A 26530-nucleotide genomic window follows, 5' to 3' on the forward strand; every position below is an offset into this window, starting at 1 on the left:
TTTTTTTTTTTTAACTTGGTTAGCCAACTTGATAAGATTTGGTTTGATTGAAGTTGGGGAAAAAGAGAAGCTGGCAATTTCAAATCAACTCTGAAAAAATACATCACCTCCTCTTAAAAGTACATCGTGTGTCTTTTTTTTTTAGCATACTTCATGTTGCAAATATGTGTTTTATGTTAAAAACATTTCTCCAAGTATTATTCAATACACATTCAAAGATTAAACTATTAAGATATCAAAATGTCGTTAAGTGTATTCAAAATGTTCTTTAAAAAATCCTTGTAAATTATAAAAATCAATGCAGATAAGTATACTGAATTTATAGGGAAATTTGTGTTTTCATTTTTTATTTTTTATTTTTCTTTAATTAATTTTCATTTTTCATTTTTCTTTAATTATTTTTTTATTTTTATTTTTGAGAAAGGAAAGTCCGTGACACTCTATTTTTGTTTTAATTCGGAATAATTTATGAAAAGCGCGACAATTCTCTCATTGAAGGTTAACGATTTACCAAAAAGAAAAAAACTTAGAGTCATTTGTTAATAGGTTATTCTCTTATAACATCTAGCTTTGGCGGTTTTTAATTTTGAATCCATGATAATCTGTAGATCTAGTTGTTAACATCCTTGTCATATGGTCTTTGATGGATGGTTGTCTCTTGGCAATCTCATTTTTTTTCATAATTCAGGAAATACACGGGACTGCGATACGTGTTTTAAATCGTTGATAAATGTAATGCGCCTGCGCATTTAGCCGGATGACGTGTTAGCCATCTTGACAACTCGAAAAGTTATAAACGTCCTTAAAATGTATCCGGTCCTCCAACGACTCCTTTGTCTTCTGACAACTATAGTTATGATATGCGAGGGCTTCTATTTACCAGGCCTGGCACCTGTAGTTTATTGTGACAAGTCACTCAACGACCATAAAAATTGCAAGGTATTCTAAACTATACTCTACTATAGACTGACTACGTATACCACCGGATACCGAGTCTAGCCAAGCAAATCTTAACTTCTATGCAAATCTTTAACATAAAGTTATTGTTACAAATACCCGTTAGCTTACCAAAGAATAAACGAAATGTTAAACATTGTGACACTCATCTGCAGGACCACACCTCATCAGTCCTTGTTTTTTTTTTCTTCAATACAAATTTATTACACTATGTACCTGATAATAGGGCTCTTCACGGTTAGTTCGGCCATATTGGATAGGGGGCAGATTTTTTGGAAGGAGGTGGAAATGGTATGAAAGTGTGGGAAATCCTATGTGTGTTTCCAAGCAACGGCTCTGTTTTAATGATGTTTTCCCGTATTTTTCACACCATTTTTACCTCTATTATGAAAATCTGCCCCCTATCCAATATGGTCGAACTAACCGTGAAGAGCCCTATTGACTATCTGCAACGGTTGACCAGAGATTCTGTACTGATTGAACAATTCATATCATACCAGGCTGTAATATTCAAGGGGAAAATGAGAGATTCAAGCCACCAAGGAATTTTGAAAATTGCTTAAACTCACTGGCCGAATGCAGTCTGTGATGTTAAGCAGTAGCCTAAAGCCCCTGTCTGATTAAAATGTCTATTGACATAATTTGACTGTCAACATTTATATGAAATTAATACACGAGCAATTTATAACATCTTCAAATTAAATGTTTAAAGCTATTGGAAGGCATCTTCGCTAGCCAAGTACAATCCACTTCCCTACTCTTTTAGCATGCCCTAGATAAATAGAATTCAAATGCATTGTATGATTTAGAAAATTCATAACTTAACTGGATTTTGCTGTACACTTTTTTTCGTCCCTGCAGATGATGATAAAATTAACAAACAGTTGAGTTTACCTTGATATGGTCCACTCAGGTACACAGTTTAAATAACCAATTATTGTCAGGTATCTATTGTCCATCTCATGTCCATGTCAAGCAATACAGCTCACTTCAATTATTACCTGTGGGGAAGTTCTTAAACCTGTTTCCCAACTTAGTTTATTTTGGCACCTTCTGGAGTTTTTATTTTTCTAAAACATCAAACATATTTGAAATTTATTTATCTAGGGCATGCTATGCCTGAAATTTTTACAGATGCGCAGGTTTGTCTGTACTCAGAGTAAATTTTGAGGTGAAAATACGGCCATTTTAGCCATAGGGTCCACATGAACCTTAAAACATGATTAAGAGTTATTCAACACAAAATAAAACGTTGACAGAATCCCACTTTATTTAGAAAGGATTATATTTTTTTTAACACTACACTATCCAAAACATGATTAAGATTTATTCAACCAAAAAAAAAATGCTGTCTCACATTATTTTGAGACAATGACAACAAATATAAGAATACACTTGTCAAAACTTGATTAAAAAGCTATAGTTATTAAACACAAAATCAATTAAAATTGTGTGCGAACATGTAGGGTGCGAACATGAGTGGGTGTGAACGTGAATGGGCTCGAACGGACCCGGATTCATCAAAAAGCGCCTATAACATGATCACATGTAAATGTAAAAAGTGTATGTAAACAATTGCCACATGCTTATTGTGCGATACACCCAAGGATCCGGAAATTTTTTCACCTAATTTTAGTCATTTTCATTTAACTTAAAAGTTGGTGCCCCTTTTCAAAAAAAGATTTTCAAAATCTCATTACTGCAGGAGTATGCTCATACTCGTAGCAGTGTTCCAGCTTGAATCTCAGGGCAGAAGGGTGCTACTTGTCTGAAAGGGCACTTTAGCGCAATAACCCAAATTGTAAGGGCACTGTTTGGCAGTGTATTAATAACCTTGAATATATGTATTATATATTGCTAGGCTCAGCTGCAGAACATTACTTGTATTTTAACCTTATTCAGAAATTAATGTGTTCCAAGTGTTGGTTCCAGTAAGATTTTTTTATTATCAAATTATCATACCATGACACAAAGCATATCATTTTAATTGATGTAAATTTATGCAAACTGTCCATTTTGATCAGGAAAAAAATCCTTAGAAAAATCTTTTTTTTTATTTTATAATTTATATAACTTAATTATACAAGTCTATAAAAATAAACAAGTAGTTCTGAAAGATGGAGCTAAACAAAATTGAATTTGTTATGTAATTAAATTATTTACATTAAAACTACTTGTTTAGACATATAGTATTTGTGTTATTGAAAGTTACCTAACTTGTAAATTGTTACAAAAAAGTATTAAGAAGTGCACACCAAAGTGCTCCTAAGTAGGGAGTTTTATAAATATAACAGGTGATACAAGAGATGATTATATTATAATGATGCAATAATACATTGCATATATTACAGAAGGTATAAACTCCATTATGATTAAAAAATAAAAGCATTTGTTAAGTGCTCCTATGTAAGGAGGATTATAATACAAGAAATAAAACAGGAAGTGGTGCAATCTTGTTATGTTCAAATACAAATTTCTTTGGTTCTTCTTTTAATTTCATACTCGTGGTTATAAAAACAAAACGTTTTACCAATCTACCAATTTACTCAAAACTTAGTCTGCCTTTTAAATTGTTTTAAATTTTCTTTAAAAATATTTTTTTTTATGTGTACATATGCTATGATACGTAAACATTACAAATGGCTAACACAGCATTTTCATTCTGTATTAAATATCTAGTATTTGTTCAATTATCTTAAATCCACTAATTAGCAGTGAACAATCATTAGCAGAGGTGATAAAACTGCCAAAGGCATTAGGTATTTAACTTAATCCTTAATTGTCAGTTAATTAGTGTTACACAATCACTCAGGTAACAATTTTACCGGAAACGCCAGAAGGCACGAAATTAAAAAATTTATCTTTTGAAAAGGCAGAGGGGGGCATTCTTTGGCTTTGGAGGGCAGAAGGGCGGGGGTAAGGGCACTAAGGGCGGGGCGCCCTTCTATTTAGGGCAGGCGGGAACACTGCGTAGCATCAACGAACTTGTTTCACTGTTGCATCGCATTTACTTCATGGTTTATCCTACCATTTTCCTAATCGATCAAGAGCACTTCAGGGACGGCAACATTTTAAAAATAAAATGATTTTAATGTCTCAAAACAATAATTTTCTCAGTCATCGCTTACGTTTCTTTGATTCTGAAGTCAAAATTCAAACTGGATGTAATGTGACAATACTAAAACGAAGAATTCCAGACTCATTTCGGGGATTAGTTTGTTTATCAAATTTACAGGAAATCATCGGCATTTAATATTTTACCTTAAATAGTGTTAGAACATTAATGAAAATAGTTGCACTTGCTTTATTTAGCATGAAATCATTTTAAATTTACGATTTAGTGTCTAATCTGCGGAAGAGAATTTCAAGCATGCATATTATAGTAAACAAGGCAGGTGTGTTGGTAGTGGAAAAATACTTTTTTTCTACGTAAATTAAATCAAGTTTTAATTTAATTTTAAATCATATTTGAATTGACAATTGTCTTAGCTGAAAAGTAATTAAAAAATGAAGACAGATGGTATGGAATTTTAAATTCTTTATAATATTAGTTCGGAGCTTGTGATTAATAGCCAGGTGTGAAATAAAAACAAAGGTAAAGAGATTAGCGATCATTAGCCAATAGCTCCCAGAGGCATTAATATAGTTATTAGGAGGGACCTCAGGATTATAACACTTTACTGGAGTGGCAGTTTAATTACATAAAATCGATAACAAAACAAAAATATGTTCAAAATGGCGATTTTGAAACTCGATCTCAATGAAATGACCGAAATTATTTCTGTTGAAGAAAAAAAATTTGACATAAATCCCAATTACACGTTGAGGACAAAATACTTTCAGTTAAGGACAAGACTGGCAAATATGACCGTTTCTGGACCCTTGCATCATACATCCCTAAACATACCATGCATACCACTATATTTAGTGACAATTTAAATGTTTTTAATCAACTAATAGAAGTTCCTGTGTATGTTTCTTGCACAAATGCATGACTGTCAATGTATATTTTCGTTTCCTGCTTTACCAAGTGTGTAGAAATTAGACGCTACTGTGTTTTTACCTCCAAATTAAAGAGTTCAAGTTCATTGGTCAAGAATAATGTATTCGGAATGGGCCTGACATTTATCTACCGATACAGTGTTCCAGCTAGGTTTTCAAAAGGGCAGGGTGCCAATCCTGAAAAAGGGCATTTAACGCGCGATATGATAATATGAAAAGGGCATATTTTAATAAAAGATGTTAATCAAACATTTGTGTTTATTCGTTGAATCATAGGTTATACAAGAACAACATCTTTAGCCCATATAGAACTCTATCTTTCTACTTTTAAGGCTGAAAAACTTGTCAAGCAGCTTGTCACACAAGTTTTTTTATCATTGCTTGGCACAGTTGAACTTTATATGCAGTATGTTTTGAAAGGAGATCTGTTTCATACTGTTTCTATGGTCTACCACATTTTACCAGTTTCACCTTTCTACCCCTGCTGTGCTTGATGGCAATACAGCACAAAACAGCTGTGCTCAGTAAATTCACAATTTTAGGATATAAAGCAACAGTGAAAAATAGTATCAAAAATAAAGAATACAGAAAAAGATGACCAAGGCACCCTACCAACACTGCTACTAAGACCCTCTTTAACTTTTCCCATAACTCAAAATAAATACCTAAACATATATATTCTTAAGCAAGAAGTATGGAGACACATTTTAGAATATGTAAATGGGTTACTCAATGCTAGGAAAAAAATCAGATTGAGTTATCTTTCTTTATTCGGGTGTGCTCCTTCTTTGGAGGATTATAAACAGTACGTAAATATGATCACAATATGGCGGCCGATTTTGTTATTTTCGTATCAAAAATGAAGCCAGTCAATGACAAATACGTCTGAATTTTCTGTTTATTTTACAGAAAACAAGTAAAACAATGTCTTCAACGAATTTATAATGGTTTTCCAACTTTCTGTCATTACGTTTCTTCCATGAAACTACGGTAAACATCGCAAATTGTGCCCAAGTTATTGTATGCACATTTCTTCAAAGATAATTGCCGACTGACCGATTCTATTTGAACGAATTAATGTTGATGATCATTAATGACCCATCTGATAAACGGATTACCTATAACAACAGATTATGACACCAGTTGTAACCATTGATTAGCTTGGGGTGGTAAACAAAGTCATAATCTTTTCCCCAGGTAAAATTTAGTAATTAGCGTATCATATCAATACGCAAATTAATATGCAATCGATCTTCAAAAAAGGCAGGGCGCCCTGGAAACTGTAAAAAGGGCACAGGGCGCCACTAGGAAAAGGGCGGGCGCCGCGCCCTCTGAAAACGGCCTAGCTGGAACACTGCGATAGATGGTGCAACATTGCTATCACAAATATTGGCTTAATCTGCCAAGGGTGGAGAGGAGGGAAGTGGATTGTAACCCTTGGCTAGTGAAGATGTTGAAACAAGAAACTGAGCGCTGTTTAAATTATTATTTTATAATGATTTTCATCTGAGGATGATACGTAATCACTCAGCTTATCTGTTATATTTTTATTTTGTTACAAGTCGATCAATTATACTATTTGGTAGGTTATGGGTAGGAATTGACAGAATATTATTTCTATTTATTGAAAATTAAAATTGAGGCAGATGTACAATGAACATAGATTAATCATGACGATAATACTAGACAAACAACAAACTTTATATATATAAACTGGATTTCATTTGACAGCACAAAAGGTTTGAATGAATAAATAACAACTATTGTGGATTCATTTATTTTCGTGGGTATCAATTTTTGTGGATTAAGGAAAATTTGCATATTCGTGGATAAACAATTTCATGGTTTTGCTGAAGTCTTCTTACAAACCTATAAAAAATTTATCATTCATTGAACATTAAATTTCGTGGTTTGACTATACTCACGAAATCCACTTAAAATGGTATCCAACTAATAATAATGAATCCACAGTATATTATCTAAACCTTTTTATTAAGAATATTCAATTTATTGGCTTAAAGGAATGTTTAACTGGAACCCAGTTTTCCCTGTGATTTTGAAATGATGTAACCCTGTATTACATTTCAGTCATGAATTCAGTGTTCTCCCCCGAAATTTTGGATAGCATCACATTTGGCGTAAAATAAAATGTATTTTTTTCAATGTAATTTGTCGCGTCCTGGCAATGCTCTATTTCCATTATGATATATGCGTTATTGTTTATTACAAAATGTATTATATTTTTTGTATGCTATAGGTCCTTATTTGGTGAATAAAATATTCTTTTCAACCCTATTCTTTGTGTCAATATTGTTGAATTCATGACTGAGAATACAATTAAACTATAACCATGATAACAGTATTCTCAGTTATATATTCATTTATAGTTCCAGAATTATTTTTTCCTCTTGGGCCAAATAAAAATATATGTGTGGTTCCAGTTACCTACGTACCCAGTTAAAAAAATCTTTATCATGTCTATGAAATATATTGGTTCATGGTATTCAATGAATCAGTCCCAGTTGTTTCTTTTTATCAAAATGATATATATTCTTAACAAAGTTATCTAACAAAAAGTCTGTTAATGCTTAGTTTTCTCTTTAGGTATCATTGTTTTCTGTCTACTGTGCATTTGTGCAAATGTAGTTATTATCGTAAATACGGATTTTTGTCATATCTGGTCCGGTTCCGACCAGTAGTTTACACTAAAATATTAAATGGCCGCCGAAAGCAATGAAAAATACGAAAATAAACAATGTTTGACAAGAGATTCGGAAAGAATATGTCGTTTTTAATGCATTAAATGGATGAAACATACACTAAAACCAATTATGATCACTTTCTCAAGAAAGACCAAAACTTATTTAACTCATAATCAAACTTTTCACTCTCGATTTACAAAAAGTGATAGGAAGAGAAAGAAAGTAATACTAAGTACTGTAATATTTTGCAGACCATGTGGTATTAATCAGTTACAAGTGACAGCTTGGGGTATTCCTATCCAAACAGTTATCCCCCAAAGGGCAATTAACACCTATTTGATCACTCTTAATTGTCTATTGTCCGACTTGAAGGGATTAAAGGTGATATATTTTTTATGATCGTAAGCGGTAATTAGATGAAAGTTCAAAATTTAGGACATGGCTTTGCCATATAGAAACGAGAAAAATAACATCCTCAAAATAATTATAGCGTCGCGGGAAGAAAATATAGCGTCACGAAAACGGCCTTGGGAGAACACTGATGAATTTTATGGGAGACATTGATTTGGAAATCATCATTGTCCATGTTTTTTAGATATTGAGTTTTTTAAATGACTTTTATATTTCTTTTTTAGACTGATTTGAAAATTTTTGTGAATCGTCTCAACAGTGTTGAAACAGTAGTACCATATGAATATCATAAGTAAGTACACACACACATTCACTTATAAACTGAATAATTTTGGTCAACACCATATTATTCATAACATGTAATCAAAGTAATGTGACCGGTTTTTCACAAACCTCAAAGCTAGTTTAGAGAAGTAGTGTAAAGACTCCCATCTTCATGTACAACATCTTCATGATCTTACATTTTGTAATTAGATTCTTAAGTTATAACTACGGAAAGGTAACTTTGCTTGTAAAGTATACTAAAAATACATAAAGATCCATAGTCTCTCTAAAATATTGCAGTTTGCTTTAAATTAAAAAAAAAGATTAAGGATAAGAAAAAAAAATTACCCAGTCATTTATTAAAAGAAATTGCACAATGGCCTTTCACAGTCCCTGCAATATAAAGTTTACTCTGGGGTGAATTCATTACTTCCCCTAAGGTTTTATCCAATTCTGTCTCTGACACAGTCAAATTACACAATGACATGTTAAAACTTTTTTTTCAGGTTTGACTTCTGTGTTGTTGATGAGGATAACTCTCCAACAGAAAATTTGGGTCAGGTTGTTTTTGGAGAAAGAATAAGACCATCTCCTTACAAGGTATTGTTTATTATATACCTTATCTGTCAATATGTTGGACAGTGTTCATTCTAAATTTCCTTTTGCATATATTTATAAAGATAACTTTAATATACATGTATGTCACTGACCCATGTATTATGTTTTCTGTTAGTAGTAGTTGATTAAGCCTTCCTGTCAATGATAAATATACATGTATGTCACTGACCCATGTATTATGTTTTCTGTTAGTAGTAGTTGATTAAGCCTTCCTGTGAATGATAAATATACATGTATGTCACTGACCCATGTATTATGTTTTCTGTTAGTAGTAGTTGATTAAGCCTTCCTGTCAATGATAAATATACATGTATGTCACTGACCCATGTATTATGTTTTCTGTTAGTAGTAGTTGATTAAGCCTTCCTGTGAATGATAAATATACATGTATGTCACTGACCCATGTATTATGTTTTCTGTTAGTAGTAGTTGATTAAGCCTTCCTGTCAATGATAAATATACATGTATGTCACTGACCCATGTATTATGTTTTCTGTTAGTAGTAGTTGATTAAGCCTTCCTGTCAATGATAAATATACATGTATGTCACTGACCCATGTATTATGTTTTCTATTAGTAGTAGTTGATTAAGCCTTCCTGTCAATGATAAATATACATGTATGTCACTGACCCATGTATTATGTTTTCTGTTAGTAGTAGTTGATTAAGCCTTCCTGTGAATGATAAATATACATGTATGTCACTGACCCATGTATTATGTTTTCTGTTAGTAGTAGTTGATTAAGCCTTCCTGTCAATGATAAATATACATGTATGTCACTGACCCATGTATTATGTTTTCTATTAGTAGTAGTTGATTAAGCCTTCCTGTCAATGATAAATATACATGTATGTCACTGACCCATGTATTATGTTTTCTGTTAGTAGTAGTTGATTAAGCCTTCCTGTGAATGATAAATATACATGTATGTCACTGACCCATGTATTATGTTTTCTGTTAGTAGTAGTTGATTAAGCCTTCCTGTCAATGATAAATATACATGTATGTCACTGACCCATGTATTATGTTTTCTGTTAGTAGTAGTTGATTAAGCCTTCCTGTCAATGATAAATATACATGTATGTCACTGACCCATGTATTATGTTTTCTATTAGTAGTAGTTGATTAAGCCTTCCTGTCAATGATAAATATACATGTATGTCACTGACCCATGTATTATGTTTTCTGTTAGTAGTAGTTGATTAAGCCTTCCTGTGAATGATAAATATACATGTATGTCACTGACCCATGTATTATGTTTTCTGTTAGTAGTAGTTGATTAAGCCTTCCTGTCAATGATAAATATACATGTATGTCACTGACCCATGTATTATGTTTTCTGTTAGTAGTAGTTGATTAAGCCTTCCTGTCAATGATAAATATACATGTATGTCACTGACCCATGTATTATGTTTTCTATTAGTAGTAGTTGATTAAGCCTTCCTGTGAATGATAAATATACATGTATGTCACTGACCCATGTATTATGTTTTCTATTAGTAGTAGTTGATTAAGCCTTCCTGTCAATGATAAATATACATGTATGTCACTGACCCATGTATTATGTTTTCTGTTAGTAGTAGTTGATTAAGCCTTCCTGTCAATGATAAATATACATGTATGTCACTGACCCATGTATTATGTTTTCTATTAGTAGTAGTTGATTAAGCCTTCCTGTGAATGATAAATATACATGTATGTCACTGACCCATGTATTATGTTTTCTGTTAGTAGTAGTTGATTAAGCCTTCCTGTCAATGATAAATATACATGTATGTCACTGACCCATGTATTATGTTTTCTGTTAGTAGTAGTTGATTAAGCCTTCCTGTCAATGATAAATCTGCATATGTTCATTGATTGTTGTATTATATTTTGGTCAAAAATTGATACATTTAAAGAAATATGATATTATATTAAAGCATTTACTTTAAGTTGCAACTTTATAATTTAATTTTTTTTTCCAGATGACATTTAAACAGGAAATAACATGTCAAAGTGTGTGCAAGAAGGAATATGCTCATGGTGACAAGGAAAAAGTTAGCAAATTAAAATTTCTCAAGAATGGAATTGCTTTGAACTATAATCATCACTGGTAAGATAACAGTTGTATGTCATAGAACAATTAGCACTCTCTGACTTACATTTGCCTCAACCAAAACAAAATCTTATACACAATGCTTATAATAACAAACCACCGATCAAGTTTGAATTTTGGTGGCGTCATTTTTATCTCTTTACAGTAATGCCCCTTTACAAATGGAAAAAATTGCAAATTTTTGTTTTGTTCTCTAACTTTAGTTCAAATGTTATGAAACTTATACTCTCTGCTTATTACCCCAAAACCCAGAATAAGTTTTAGTTTGGGTGGCAATACTTTGACCTTTCTAGAGCAACAATTCTTTACAAATGGAAAAAATTGTGGACTTTTCCATTACCATTCTTTAACTTAAGTTTGCCTCCCAAATGTAAAGAAACTTGTACAGAACTGCTTATTACCATAAAACTAGGATAACTAGTACAAATTTGTGTAGCTATATTATTCATGTGTCTTTAGTTATGTCCCTTAATTAAATTATATGCAAGTGGGTATCATTTGTGTCCCATAGACACATTCCCCAATTTTCACTAAACTTGGCTTGAAATGTGCCTGGATTACAACAAGATACTGTTTTTTTCTCATCAGCAGTTTGAAGGATAAGGTGATAGTGCTTATCTGTAAACTGAAATGTTTTTACTAAATGTTCATTGCTGGTTAATATCTTTTTTTAAGTCATAAATAATTTTAAAAAATTACCGACATTTGACAATTTTTAAAAGTCATCACAGCAAAAAAAAAAAATTGAATGAATGCATCTGTTTGTAGGATAATAGATAACATGCCTATTACATGGTGTTATGATGTAGAAAATGGACAGAAATATTGCTCTACAGGCTTCCCTATTGGCTGTTTAGTTGACAAAGATGGTAAACAAAAGGATGCATGTGTTATAAGTGTAAGTAAAAGTAAAATACAAACAAACATACAACAGGCTATTATTGAACTTGGAATTATTTTTAATTATGGAATTTGCATTATTTCTTGTGCTTGAATTTTTAATAAATTTCATGTTTATTTGGTATTATAATGTTTTGAGCGGTTCATAACACTTTCCTTTCAATGTACTTTGTATAGATAGTGTTGTGCGCGGCACAGTACATTGTATTGAAAATGTACTATCTTCTTTGTAACAGAAAGTGTTGTGCGCAGCACAGAACACTTAAGTACAGAATAAACATGGAATTTATTAAAAAAAATTAAACACAAGAAATTATGCAAATTCCATAATTAAAAATAATTCCAAGTTCAAATAATAGCCTGTTATACATACACAGAAAAAGTATTAACTAACATGAATTATCGAAAAATAATTGACAAAAAAAACCACCAGCACCATGCTTCGTAGAAAAAATGGATGTACATTAAAACATCAAGGAACAACTCATGGTGTAAATAGCCAGGCTTAGTAGAGACCCAATATGTGGTTGGTTTTTAATGTATTTAATGTGCACATAAACCAGCTCAGACCAGCTATCTATAGGGTGACAACTAACTTGAAGATGTGGAAAAAATGGACGTTATTCAGAAATGTACTCACTGCTCCAGGAAGCTGGTTAAGGTAGCCACAGGTAATGCTAAAAAAACAATTTAATCAGAAACAGCACTCATAACCACGAACATAGGGTAAATTTTATTGCTGTATTTGTGTTTTTATGTGTTACTCATTTTCAAGAATTGGATATTGGCCATGAATTCTTATATATTTGTTTCCTCACTTTTTGCAAAATGTTATGCATCAGTTGAGTTGAAAACATTCATCATGGAATCATATGTGTACCTTCTTTTCTGTTTGATTGATGAATATGAAGAATAAAAAAAAACAACAGAATCTAGATAACCGGCCGTGATAAGCAACTCTGTCGACTTTCGGGGCTTAGAGAGTATATACAATTTTGGGGAAACACAATTCCATTATCTCAATGATGACTACTCCTTGAAAATAATTAAATCAACAAATCTAATTGCTTCTTAACAAATGCTTAGTACTCTGAACTTTGGCAATTGTTAATGGAATATTTTGAGATTTTTGTTTTGTTTTAAGAGTTTTTAATTTACTTGTAATATTTTTTGTAGAATAAATACAGTGAAAAGAATACTTACTACGTGTTCAACCATATAGATGTTACTATCACTTACCACAGTGGTACAAACACTGACTGGGGACAAGAATTTGGATGGGATGGTGGTAGAATTGTAGCTGCAAAATTAGAACCTAGAAGGTAGGCCAAAATTAATAACAGTTAGTTTTTTTTAATAAAATTGTGTCCTTTTAAACTGTTTACAGTTATACAGTAGTATATTTGCAAAAACTTTTAATAAAAAAAACATAGTATCAGAATAATCTTGAAAAATTAAGATACATATAAAAATGAGGGACAGTAAACATTTTTTATGAACAAGTTCAAGATACATGTACATGTATTATCCATTCATGGTGTATGTATGATGTAAGTACTTCTAGATCTATGGTTATACACACATTTACCTTATGGGGTTTACTTTAGCAAAGAAAGATTTACAGAAATTTTGAAGATTATTATTCCATACAATGAACCCCATTGTGCACCACATATTTTGACTTTTTTCAGAATTATATTGAGTTTCCCTCAGAAAATCATTGACTTTGCCGTGTTATGGGCTAAAAGTTTCATTTTTGAGTCACCTTTTCTTGCAGTAAATCTAGTTATAAAAGTGATAAGAAAGTTAATGTTAACTGATTGATTGTTGATACTTTACACTGAGTCAGTACTAAAAGACTATATCAAGGTGATAATGCTAAATGTTATGACTATTAAATTATCCTTGTAATTTCAGTATAAAACACAGTAAGGCAGGTGATTGTAGTCCAGGATTACCTGCCCTTGGTATTGGTGCTGATACCACTGATATATCATTTAACTATACTTACAGTGTCACATGGGAGGTAATATTATTTACTATTTTTTATGCCGCATTTATGGGCATTATGTTTTCTCGTCTGTTCGTCCGTCCCGCTTCAGGTTAAAGTTTTTGGTCGAGGTAGTTTTTGATGAAGTTGAAGTCCAATTAACTTGAAACTTAGTTCACATGTTTCTTATATGATCTTTCTTATTTTAATGCCAAATTAGAGATTTCCCCCCCCCCCCCATTTTCATGGTCCATTGAACATAGAAAATGATAGTCTAATGGGGAATCCGTGTACTAGGGACACATTCTTGTTATATGATATTTTATACTGCTATCTGCAATATCATGCAAGGCTAATACACATTTATAATTATTCTCTTTGATAACAGCAACATCTCTGGTTTCAATACTTTGTGTATCCAAAAATGAATCTAGTCGGCAGGGATTTACTGAAAAAAATCTACATTTTAGAAAGAAAGTTACACAAATCATATTAGTACTTTTATTTGGAATACATTGTGAATATATGTAGGTTTGGGTGCAGAAGGTAAAACCTCAAAGTCCAAGATGCATCTAGTATTTAGCAGTTGTGCTTGTTTATAAATAGAATGATATGTATAGTGCTTGTTTATAAATACAATGATATGTATAGGTTAGGGGCTTGTCTTCATTTGATCAATTAATTCTGAGTTAGTAATCTTGCTAAGCATATTGATCTAGAACAATACTAAAAAAAATGGTTTATTATTGTAGACAAATGATGACATCAAATGGTCATCTAGATGGGATTATATTCTGAAATCAATGCCAAACACAAACATTCAATGGTTTAGGTGAGTAATCTGATCATTTCGAGATTATGTTCTTAGGGAACCTGCTAATTTAGGCTGTAGAAAAGCTTTCCTGATTATGTAGATATAGTAGATAAAATACATAGTAGAGAATTCATTTAGCTCAGTTCGTAAAGTGGTATCTTACTGTGCCAGAGGAACTGAATTTTGAAAGAAAAATTATTCTTAACTATAAAAATACTAAGGCTTAAAATAGCTTCTTAGTCAAAAGCAGCTGTACTCATAAAAAAGAGCTAAGAGTTTATAACAAAGTTAATGTCTCTTACTTAATAATTTTCAAATCTAACTAATTCGCACAAGATTTAAACCTGTATTTTTTGGATATTCAAGTTGAAAAAGTTTAGTGAATTATACATGTTTATATTTAGAGTACAGTTAGATATTAATTTAATTAAACAGGATGTTCAGAGATCACACGAAAAATGTGTATTAGTACATTTTCTTTATGGCCTAACTTTTTGTTTCAGTATTATGAATTCCTTGGTGATAGTGTTGTTCCTGTCTGGTATGGTAGCCATGATTATGTTGAGAACACTTCACAAAGATATTGCCAGATATAACCAGATGGATAACTCAGTATGTATATCTAACATTGTAATTCATATGATTAAAAAAGTATTCTAGAATATTGTATACCTCACTTCAACAAAATGCTGCAGTGGATATTTATATGAAGTCAATCCTCACATCAGTTGAGTTCTCTTGTTTTTATACGTCATATAATGGTATCATGTCGTCTGCTTCGTCCGAAGACGCATTTTGTTTCCGGACAATAACTTTTGTTTTAAGTGAATGGATCTTTATAATTTTTTACCAGAAGGTTCAATACCACTAAAGGAAGGTTGGGATTGATTTTGGGGGTAATGGTCCCAATAGTTTAGGAATTAGGGGCCAAAAATAAGCATTTTTGTAGTTTTCAAACAATACCTTGTGTTTAAGCGTATGAATCTCTTTGAAATTATACCACAAGTTTCCATATCATGAAGGGATGGTTAGTATTGACTTTGGGTTTTTTTTTAGAATTAGGGCAAAAGGGAAAAAAAGGGGGGAAAATAGGTTTTTCTGGTCAATGGACAATTAAGACAATTTAAAAGCAGTGTAAGGGAGGTAATTCAAAAACATTTAACATTACAATGTTGGGTATGTTCTGATGTACCTCCCTTACACTTCTTGTAAATTATGTATAAAGAAATGTCAGGTTTTGGACTAATTGCAAATAAAAAGGGGGGAGGTGGGGTAGCAGTTTTCAATTTTTTTCCCAAAATTTCTCTAATTCCAAATTTTTTTTAAAGTTTGAAGAAGAAATCTTCAATTGCACAATATTGCGCAATAGATTTGTAAGATCTTGACATTTGTTGTGTGTCAGAAACTCATATTATGTCAAAAATGTTATCACAATCCAAATTCAGAGCTGTATCAAGCTTTAATGTTGTGTCCATTCTTGCCCCAACTGTTCAGGGTTGGACCTCTGCGGTCGTATAAAGCTGCACCCTGCGGAGCACCTGGTTTCATCATTCATTTGTTAGGAATTATATGTCCGAACAAAACAGTTTTTTTAGATAAGAAAAATTCATCTTATACTTCATGCCTCTTTAAATGATAAAAACTTTTTCTTAAATAAAAGAAGAATTTTGTTTTAATTTCCAGTTTACAATAAATTCATGACTTGCCTCCCTTTGACTGTATGATGACATCTCATGTTCTGCTCTCTAAATTTTTTAATAAGTCCTACCATTTGTTAATCTAGGAAGCTACATATTAATTTGTTAGACTTACACTTAGTTGAAACAAAATATATCTTTCTACATTTTGGGTACAAGACTAGATCATAAAAAGAGGCATTAATTTAATCAACATTAAGTTTCATTAAAGTTAGAGAAAACAATCGATCAACTTACTGACATTTATAAACAAACAAGTATGAACGGCTATTGAATGTAATGCATTGGAGTTTCACTATTATTTAGTAATTTTATAAAAGATTGGTTTGTGTCGAAAAAGAGAAACATATCAATCGTACTTAACGGCAGCCGTGCCACAAATATTCACTCTGTGGTTAAAGTTTTAAAAATTTTAATAACTTTCACTATCCTGGATTACTACCAAACTTGGTCAGAGGCTTGTTTATGATCATAAGATATTATCCAGAAAGAAATTTTGTAAAAAAAAATAAATTGTAAATTTAGGAGGACGCCCAAGAAGAGTTTGGTTGGAAGTTAGTCCATGGAGATGTGTTCCGTCCACCAAGGAAGGGAATGATGCTCGCAGTCCTCAATGGAAATGGAGTACAAATATTCTGCATGACTTTGATTACTTTAGGTAAGACAACAAATCATACTTTTATTGTAAGAAATGTGAAGTAAATTGCTGGCATGTCTTATAAGTACTTCACCAGTCTTATAAACAACAGTGGAGAGTTTTATTGATAGTTAATTACATTTACAGATTTCAAATAATTCATATGACATGGATAAAACTGGCGTTAACTAAATAAGCCTTGAAGGTTTGTGATGTCTGTCCTGGCAATTGTCAAACAGCTATTTCAGTCACCTTTTCCCCAGGTACTACTGAACAGAATAACTTCTGTCAATATGATAGTGATACAATGTTAATGTGTAAGCACTTTGTTGATCTATCAGACACTGAATTACTGTTCGACGATACTTTATAGAATGAAATTTTTATCACACATTTCTCAAATACTATTGAATAGAATGAGTTTGATTTTGGTCAGCAGTTGAACAGTAGTGAGAGGTACAGAGTGTGTGACTGTTTCCTGTTTCCTATTTATAGTACATTTAATACAAGTGAAGGTATCCTTCAGTGTTCTCCCCAGGATTTTTGGATAGCACCAGGGTAACGCGTGACGAAATGAATTTTACAATATTTTGTGTCGCGTTGCGTCGCTTATTTTTTTCTTGTTGGTTTTTGTCATTACCTTTTTGCCTTTGTTTTGTTTACTGTGGTACTGTGTTGTATGGACTTTGGGTCAGAACATTATTGGTAGAAAAAGTAAATCAATATAACAGTTTTTATACTTTAATATCTTACTTCTTATATTTGGATCAAGCCATTTTGTCCCAATACTTGAAGTTACACTACACATTCCCCATGTTAGATTTGACCATAACAATGAACTTTGAACAAGATTAATTTTTGTTACAGAACCATCAGTAAATTGAAACCTACTTTCCATTCTTTTTAACAACAGTTTTTTTTATTTTTTTTATGCATCTTAGTTATTATTTTAAAAGTTTAAGTTTATAAATACTTAATTTCAAATGTATTAGTAATTCTAAACTCACATTCCTGTGAAGTTTAGGCACAAGATGCTTTTTTATCAATGACCCATGTGGAGTAAAAGACTATTTAATATAAATATAAAATTACAAAATGTCTGTGTATCAATAAAGGTATCATTCTCTAAAATAATTTGCAAAACATTTTCGTTGGTATCTTCTAAGATTTTTTTTATCCTTAATGTAACATTCTAATATAATTTTGCATTTAATTTGTGCTTTATTTTAATTTTCAATGAGAAATTATATGTGAGGAGCATTTATTTGTAATAAGCAAAATCAGGGGAAATAACTCCACAATTAATTTCTATAACAGTCAAATTATTTTGACTAAAGACTGGCGTAAAAGAGTTCATTCACAAATGTCTGCTTGTCCCCTATTACAAGTCTGTTATTAAAATTATGATCTCTTAATTAATTAAAACACAAGAGAATCATGTACATCGATTAAATCCAATCATCAATGTTAACCTCAACAGGTAAATCGATCACGTGGTGTAAACAATCTACCTGTCAATACTGGATTAAACCCAAATGTTTATATTGAATTTATATTGAATTTCTATGTAAATAGTATTGATAAGATAATCCCTTTAATGTGACTATACATATCATTAATGAACATTTACCCATTTATGGGGTGCACCAATATAGTGGTGGATAATACATACCAAAGAAGAAGAAGACTGGTTAGAACTGGTCAATTTTCATGTAAAATTTTAACCCTCACTGAAAGTTGAAGTCATTTGAAACTTTACCGATTTTAATACGAATTTTTTACCGAAAACTTTAGCACCACGGAGAAAATTTATACATCGCGGCAAGAACGATACCACCGCGGTAGAAAATTATACATCGCGGGCCCGTGGTCCTTTAAGGGCCTGGGGAGAACACTGTCCTTTAATGCATTCTTGTTTTGTAAGTTTTTGAAAAATGTTGATTACTTTATTAATAACAGATTCAAAAGAAATGCTAAGTAAAGGATGTTAATTTTATCTATTATTATTTTATTACAGTATTTGCCTGTCTTGGATTTCTTTCACCAGCCAATAGAGGAGCTTTGATGACCTGTTCATTGGTAAGTCTATTAAAGGTTTAAGTGTATATTTCTATGAAAATGTTTACCTTACCTTTCTCTAAATTCTGAAATGACAAAACCAATGTACAATGTAGACTGAACTAGATTTAAGGTGGATCGGGACTATTCAACTGTGCATAATTTCATGAATGAATTACAATGTACACGAAAGTATTTGTCAAAATTTAATATTATTTTTTTAATATTTTGATTGATAAGAAATTTTAAATCATTGTAGTTATGTCTCTTAAAGAATATTTTCGTTCTTATGTGTATCTGTTAAAGGCTCAAAAACAACATTTCACGCATTTTCACCATTTTCCCACCAAAATTTGGGTTTTAATGCAAAATAAAGAATTTTTCTTATCAGTGACCTATGTTTTTTATTTGCTTATTCTGTGAAGCTATATTTCAGATTTTTATATTACAGTTTTGAACCAAGTGTCATAGAACAATTTTTTAATATTCCAATAAAAATAGGTCAACACCTCTATTTTCCCTATCATTTCATTGAAAAATGGTCTCTTTTACATACCTGTTTAAAAGTAAAGTTTTGAGCTTAAATGGTCCGTGACCCCCTATTTTTTTTCGACCAATGTGATCCACTTTCTATAAATTATAAAATAACAAAAAATATGACACTTCTGAAATTCGAATATACTTGATCCACCTTAAATATATGTGTATGATTGTAAAAAGAAAACAAATTCTGAAGACCATTACCACTGTCAAAAATCGTCACTCTAGTCAATTGATATGATGGTGTAATCTGAACTTTGTTACTAATATGTTGAAAATGACATGTTTGACCTTAACTGTCCAGTTTTCATTACTTTGGTTCCCTTTTGGAATATTAGTTGACAAATTTATTCATGAATTAACATAGCTGCATCATTAGAATATCAATGTGCAGTCTAAAAAGATATCACACTTTATTTATGATATTGGGTTAGATTTTGAAGTCCCTATATCTTGATTTCTATTTTAAAGATCCATGACTTATGTTAATTAACATCAGTTAATGATGGCTACTAAATGTGTATTATATACTTCTATGATCTATTGATCTACTTATCTTTTTACTTTTAAACTTATTAATTTGACATTGAAATTATAAACTAAATATCATTGAAATTCTCAAAGATTTTTTAAACTGGCATAAATCAAAATTTCATTAAAAAAAAGTCTTATTCACTTTTCAATAAGGCCAGGTTTCTAATTATTGATACTTTTTTGTAGGTATTGTATGTATGTCTTGGAACCCCTGCTGGATATGTATCAGCTAGACTTTATAAGAGTAAGTAACTGGTTTGTCTGTGCATCTGTTTATCAACTTAGAGTGAACAATATAAGTTTATTTAATGAGTACATCTGATTAAATTTTAGTAAGTTAGAAAAACATTATCATCACAATGCAAAAAAAAAGATTTCCAAGCATTATCATTATAAGTTGAAAACTACATTATAACAAAACTATAAATTTTGTTCATTTCAGTGTTCGGAGGAGAAAAATGGAAATCTAATGTTATACTGACAGCATTCTCATGTTCTGGGTATGTATATAGTTTTTGGTATAGAATCAAAAAATGAAAGAATTTCAATTTGAATCCCCAAATTTGTTATGCTATACTCTTGACAAGTAATATTTTACTTTTAATCCTTGTAATTCAAAACATTTACACCTCTCTTCAATCTTAAATGCTATTATGTAAATTACTGAATACATCCAGAATTCACATACAATTTGGAAAAAAAAAATGTAGAAGCCAAATGAATGATACTCAGATGTTGACAGAAACTGAATACGGTTAATTGTAGATAAACCTTCAAAATGTATATAATTAGTTTTCTTCATTCATTTCATAGTAGGTTTCATGTTTAAATACCAATAAAAAATGTAATTCCACAGTCCATCAGTATTAAAAAACGTTCATACTTTTTGTTATTTAAATCATAAATAATATGATTGTATTGTTTTAGTATTGTGTTTGGAGTGTTTTTCTTGTTGAACTTGGTACTGTGGGCCAAAGGAAGCAGTGCAGCTATACCATTTAGTACACTGATAGCTTTGTTAGCTTTATGGTTTGGTATTTCTGTACCTCTCGTATTTATTGGTGCATACTTTGGATACAAGAAGAGGGTAAGTTAGTATATATAGAAAATAAAGATAAGGAGATGTGGTATGATTGACAATGAGGCAACTAGTCATCAAAGTTCAAATGAAGTGGATGTAAGCTATTAAAGGCAACTGTATGACCATCAACAATGAGAAAAACTCATACTTTATGGTTTGCTGTAAAAGGCCCTAAGTTCCCAACATGAATAATATGAGACAATTCAATTAAACAAAACTAACAGCCAGAGTTTACAACAAAATAATTTACAAAAATAAATACGACAGACATAAACCAAAGACAACCACTGAACTATCATGACTTGGGAAAGACACATGAAGAATCTGATGATGTTAAACATGAGCTCTCAACCCTCTGCCTAAAGTCTTGTTATATACAAATACATTAGTTTGAAACAGCTTAAAATTGCTTTTGAATTTTACAACTAAAATAAATTCTTCTTTCAATTCTAAGGATGTTTTGTCCAGCAATATGGTAAAAAAAATTGCACGAAACTTGAACTGTCTCAAGGTCGCATGCTGTAACGAAACTAAATAGGCTGAAAATAAAACCCTATAATTTGATGACTGTATCTAACAGATAACAGTGTAAAAGCACAATATTTTGCCAACAGTAGCTGTTAAAATTCCACATGTTGTTGTAACATATTTTGCTGAACATACCCTTAAAGATGGTAAACCGGTGTAACTTATTTCTTGTATATTTGCTTTATATAACAAATACCAGTTTTATTTTAAGTTTTTTCTTCCCCATTCAGGCAATAGAGCATCCAGTGAGAACAAACCAGATCCCCAGACAAATCCCAGATCAATCTATGTACACCAAACCTATTCCAGGAATTATTATGGGAGGTGTACTACCATTTGGATGTATCTTTATTCAACTTTTCTTCATTTTAAATAGCATTTGGTAAGTTTTTATTGTTTTATTAACATTTCTTAACACAATTTTATTGCATAGGAAATCATGTAGAATCGCTTAAACTTTGATATACATATGCTTTTTTACCACAAAGGTTTCTTACATAAGGACAAGATAAGATCCCAAGATGACAATGAAACTAGTGTAGCCACACAAATGAGGAATGTATCATTTTGTATTGTTCTTCTGATGAGAATGCTGCAAAAAACATCCACTCACCACAAATGATGTTGTCAATTTGGAATCATGATTGTGACATTTCTTTGAATACAATACTTTGAAAATCATGAAAATGCACTACATACTTTTTACAGTTCTGATGAGACTGCCGACATGCTTAGACATTATCATTACTGTTGTATATGTTTTACAAATCCCTACAGATGTCTGATATTCATAGATTTATATTTATTTTTTGACAGGTCCCATCAGACTTACTACATGTTTGGATTTTTATTCCTTGTATTCACTATACTCATCATTACCTGTTCAGAAGCTACCATTTTACTCTGCTATTTCCATCTGTGTGCAGAGGTAGGTACACCTTAAATGTATAACCAATTCTAGATTTGAAATAGCTTTTAATGAAAGAGTTGTAGAGGATATGTCAGTAAGACGCCAACTCACCAACACAGTCATACAAACTCAATGTAACAAGGTCTATATCATCCTTAGGTTAGATACACTCAGTATGACAAGCTCAATACCTTATCACAATCGATTAATGATTAGTTTTAACAACTTTTTAACCATAACAATTTAATTAGGGGGGGGGGGAAGAGAGATTTTATCTTAAATGATACCTCCTAGACAGCTAGTGCTGTGGTAATTTAGTTGTAACTGAATTTGATGACTTTTCAGAATTAATTATTTAGTATTTTGAAGAAAACAAAAAAGAAGATTTGGAAATCAATGTTATAAAACTTTAAATAGTTAAAAAAAAAAGTCTTTTTGAAATTGAATCTTCTGAATTTTGATCTAATATAGAATAGGGGAAGGAGAAATAATGTCTTTTAAATAGATTGCTATGCTAGCTACAACAAGAATGGCCATTATATTATTCTATTTTATTGCACATGGGCTTTTTTACAGTTGTAATGACAGTAGTTGGCACTTTTGAAAGCTTGACCTCTCTACTTATGAGAAAAGAAGTTGGAGTTTTTCATTTAATCGTATTGTTTTATTTGATGATTTGTAATATGGACTTATTCTGTTTTAAGGACTACCATTGGTGGTGGAGATCGTTCCTGACCAGTGGATTTACAGCTATCTATCTATTTATATATTGTATACATTATTTGGTCTCTAAGCTGGAAATCCATGGATCTGCTAGTTATTTCCTGTATTTGGGATATACATTTATTATGGTCTTTTTGTTTTTCTTATTAACAGGTAAGTCAAATGTAATGTAGTTAGTCTTTAATGAAAAAAGAAATAATTTTTCAAGACAGCAACGAAAAAATACAAGACTAAGAAAAGAAAAAGTGAATATACAATGAAGGAATAATCAGTTACAAAACAATTAGAAAAGAGACTTAATTTGAAAAACAACCGTCTGTAGCTTGACCTGAGAAGTCCTTCGGTAATTTATTGCAGGGCTCTTTCTCAACAAACTCTTGTTTTCCAATGATAGTCCCAACTTTCATACTTTGCTAAACTTTCTTAATCATACTTATTAATTTGTTTATTTAGTTTTACTCCTGAATATATGATATATCTGCCTTATTTTAACTTTTTTGGAATTTTGGATCCTCAATGCTCTTCAACTTTGTACTTGTTTGGCTTTATAACTATTTTGATATGAGCGTCACTGATGAGTCTTATGTAGACGAAACGCATGTCTGGCGTACTAAATTATAATCCTGGTACTTTTGATAACTAATTATAGACATCAACATAGTGAACATGCATCACCAATCGGTCAGTAAATAAAACTTTACCTGGAGGAGTGTATTTAAAATAAATATAAAACTATTGTTGTATATTTGTAGGTTCCATTGGTTTCTTCTCATGTTTCTGGTTTGTTACAAAGATATACAGTGTTGTGAAAGTGGATTAAAATGGACATTATACTTACCAGATGGGCTACTATTACTGATAATTGGATGTAAACTAATGGGAAAGCAACCTAAGTTGTTTAATATCATGGGTCAGAATTTGTTATTTAAAATAGTGATGAAATTACTACAACATGCCATGTAGAAACTTGTTTTATTTATGTTTTGTCTTGGTTAGAAGTGGAACATTGTCTCCCTTCTTTTCCAAGATTGAGATTTTAAAAGAAAAACAACTTCATATTTTCAGTTGTGCCACACTTATACCTACCATTGTTATTTACACAATAAAAACTAAGCATAAGTGAACTATTTACATGACTGTTATCCTTTGTATGTAGAGAAGCTGTAACCAGTTTTCTTGTAATGAGTTAACATACAGCAAAATGTGAAGAATAAATGTGAAGCATGAGTGTCAGATAATTTCACATTATAACTGTAGATAATGTTACACTGTTCTCGTACTCTTTGATTGTTATAAGACAAGAAAATGATGTCAGTAAATAGAATTCTATTCATTTTACATGTTTCATGATTTTTTACAAGTTAAATAACTATTTTGGATTATATTTAATTTGCAGTTAGATATTATTATTTTTTTAAAGTTATGGATTGAAATTATTTACTGAATTTGTTATGGGGATTCCAGGAAAAAGTTAAATTGGAGGGTTAGACACCACATGACATTTATGCCTGTGAGCATTAAGGATGAAAACAAATTCAAATATGTTTGAAAGAAAATTATGGGTGGTATTCTATAAAGGTATAGTTATCTGACATTAATTTCTTGCTCTTTTTATATGTTTATTTTTTTATATGAGGTTTCATACATATTTATGATTTTGTTAGTATAGTTATCAATTCTTTGTTAGTGTGTATTTGTTGTAACATTGTTTTTATTTGTCAAAAGGTCCCTTTTTTTCTTGAATAGTCATGTTTTGGTATAAATTTGCAGTGGAAAGTATACTTACCGAATGAATTGGTTGCATTATACAATAAAATGTTCAAATTGTTCAAAAACATTCTGATGATTTAAGAAGAATGTAACACACTAGCTATTTGGTTGCTGTAAAATTGTTTAGCATTATATACAGGATATAATCTGACAATTAAAAAAAAAATCAGATTCCCTTGATGATTATTTTAGCAGAGTATGCATTAATAGTTGTATACAAAATATTCTAGACCAAGATGTATTCTTTTTACTTCACTTTGTGTGTTGTCAGTTTCTAACAGTAGATAGTCTCCCTCTAGAATAATTGGTTTAATGTGGTATTTATTAACTCTTTATGTATATGATCTTGTGCCTTTCATTGAACAAATGTCATATAAAACCATGTGTGAATAAGTTGTATTGTAAACCTTCCATCAGATTATTGTTTCTGATTTTCATAATTAGCCATTCTGTATGTAACTCTGTGTAAGGGGAAACATTATTGAAAATGTATACAATTTATAAATATTATGCTGATGTTATGGAAGACAAGTGTAAAAGTAATATAAAATTTCTGAGTTGAAAAATAAGTGTAAAAATGTAAACAATTTATTTAAGTTATTAAAACAGTTGGCTTTGATCACTGATATATGCAATGGTGTAAATACTCATTTTGTATAAGCACATTTTAAAATATCCATTTAATATATAGAAAATGATAAAAGTAGATTTTAGTTAACGATAACAAAAACAAGACTAATTCTTTAATGAATAACTGGTGTAAGGGTATTTTAAGTAATTTTAAGTAATTTTCAAATAGCGTTGTGGATGACTTCATTGATTATTTGTATAAGGAGCATTCCAGTTTGTTTAAGAACCTATTGTAAGATGAGGAAACTCACTCAATTGATTTAGTTATCCTGTGCCTTCCTTTTTTACCAGAAAAAAAATCCTGCATGATTCATATCTGAGCTTGGCTTTGATTTTACATATTAGGTTAATATAGTGAAAAAAAGATGTCTTATATATAAAAGGAACAGAAGATTGTATTTTTTTTAAGACGAAAATTATTTGAGAGTCTTTATCAAGTGTTGAAACAACTTAAATAATTTTCTTTCATCAACTCAAGTGTTTGAACCCAACTATTAGAGAAATTGAAGCCTGTAGTAAAAAGGCTGTAGAAACACACAGCGTTATAAACTTTATCTAGAATTAACTTTATTTAGGAAATATTGTTTTCTTCTATTCTATTTACTTTATAATCTGTTGTTTAATAAGTTGCACAGTTTTACACAATTTTCTGTTTATAAGGAATT

At 31.0% G+C, this 26530-nt stretch overlaps 1 protein-coding gene across 1 annotated transcript; it reads left to right on the forward strand.

The window, feature by feature from the left end:
* Positions 1 to 741: 741 nt before the first annotated feature.
* On the forward strand, positions 742 to 24592 carry LOC143067339 (transmembrane 9 superfamily member 2-like). Its single transcript, XM_076240511.1, has 18 exons — positions 742 to 939; positions 8297 to 8364; positions 8843 to 8936; positions 10923 to 11050; positions 11822 to 11951; positions 13130 to 13275; positions 13871 to 13979; positions 14696 to 14775; positions 15261 to 15369; positions 16980 to 17112; positions 19109 to 19170; positions 20410 to 20467; positions 20666 to 20723; positions 21151 to 21310; positions 22063 to 22214; positions 22649 to 22760; positions 23447 to 23618; positions 24218 to 24592. Exons 1-18 carry the CDS (start codon positions 808 to 810, stop codon positions 24283 to 24285), a joined length of 1971 nt encoding a protein of 656 aa, XP_076096626.1. The 5' UTR covers positions 742 to 807; the 3' UTR covers positions 24286 to 24592.
* The last annotated feature ends 1938 nt before the right edge of the window (positions 24593 to 26530 follow it).

The sequence above is a fragment of the Mytilus galloprovincialis genome, chromosome 3, assembly GCF_965363235.1.
Source record: "Mytilus galloprovincialis chromosome 3, xbMytGall1.hap1.1, whole genome shotgun sequence".
NCBI lineage: Eukaryota > Metazoa > Mollusca > Bivalvia > Mytilida > Mytilidae > Mytilus > Mytilus galloprovincialis.